The 1,236-nt window shown below is 66.7% G+C and overlaps 1 protein-coding gene across 1 annotated transcript in view; it reads right to left on the reverse strand.

Annotated features, from left to right (window-relative positions):
* Window positions 1-1,147: 1,147 nt before the first annotated feature.
* Window positions 1,148-1,236, reverse strand: part of HCN2 (hyperpolarization activated cyclic nucleotide gated potassium and sodium channel 2) — a 21,910-nt gene continuing 21,821 nt past the window's right edge. Inside the window, exon 9 of the mRNA XM_014527996.2 lies at window positions 1,148-1,220. Coding sequence (XP_014383482.1) covers window positions 1,148-1,220 — 73 coding nt within the window. The remainder of the gene's footprint in view (window positions 1,221-1,236) is intronic.

The following is a 1,236-nucleotide window of genomic DNA, read 5'->3' on the forward strand; positions in this document are numbered from 1 at the left end:
ACCACGCGCGCACACACACACCTCGCCCCATTCACTTGCAGGATCAGGATTTGGCCCTGCCTTCATTATTGCAGCTCTGAGGGTGGTGGGAGCTGTCCCCGTCCGTACCGCGCCTTAAAGGACAGACAGACGGGCAGGGGCAGGCTGTGGAGGTCCCTCCCAGTGCACCCACACCTCCAGCTGGGAGGGCACCAGGGACGGAGGAGCAGACTGTGGTCCCCCCCCCAGCACCCAGAGGACCCCCTGCGACCACAGCTCCCCCCGGCATGGGCTCCTTCAGGGGTTGCTGGGCTGCCGGCACAAAGCCAACCGCGCCCCGTCAAGGGGAGAGGAATAATAATACTTCACCTTCATCCCTCCCGTGGCCCCCAACATGCTCCCCTCACCAGCGAGGCTCGCACCTGCCCCAGGTAGTACTGCAGCATTATCACACCCATTTCACAGATGGGCAAACCGAGGCACAGAGACTCACCCGAAGTCGCACGGCCCGTGAGAGGCAGAGCCGGGCGAGGGACCCCAGCAATCCTGGCTCCCAGGCCCTCGCTCTCCCTGCTGGCGAAGGGGGGGGGGCAGCCTGGCAGCCCCCCGCTCACGCAGCGAGGGCAGCCCCGAGCTCACGCCGGGCACCTCTGGCAGGTTGGGGGGCACGGGCGTGGGCAGGAAGCGTGGCAGAGCCAGCAAGGGCCCAGACCCCCTCCTCTACCCCCCACCCCGCCGTGGGGGCAGGGGGGTCTCTCTGTGCCGCAGGGTGCCCAATGCACGCACCGTGCCCCCTCGCCAGGCCTTGATACATATATATATATATAATATACATATTGGATCGTCGCAAGATTAATTAGCTATGGCTTCTATGGTGCAGTCAGGAGGGGCGCGGGGACAAGGCTCTTCACGCTAGCAGCAGGAGAGATGGGGGCCGCGCTTTGGTCAGAGAAGATGGAGCGGGGCCAGGCTGCCCTGCCCGGCGTGGGACGGGGCGTGGGGGGCTCCGTCCGTGCTCCCCCACCCTCCCCGACTCCCCTTTGGCCTCTTCCGGTGTCCATCGGGGCTGGGCGCCGAGGCCCGTTGACCCCTCGTCTTCCAGGAGCGAGCCGGGGGCAGCTCACGCAGTCTCCCCCCACGCCCCGGCCCGGCTGGCAGGGAGCAAAGGTCACAAGTTGGACGAGAGCCGGGATTTGGCTGGGTCCGTGTCAGTGGCGCTGGCCACCGAATCCTTCCGGGCGCTGCCCGAGTCCTGCG

Source organism: Alligator sinensis, unplaced genomic scaffold (genome assembly GCF_000455745.1).
Source record: "Alligator sinensis unplaced genomic scaffold, ASM45574v1 scaffold1295_1, whole genome shotgun sequence".
Taxonomy (NCBI): Eukaryota; Metazoa; Chordata; order Crocodylia; family Alligatoridae; genus Alligator; species Alligator sinensis.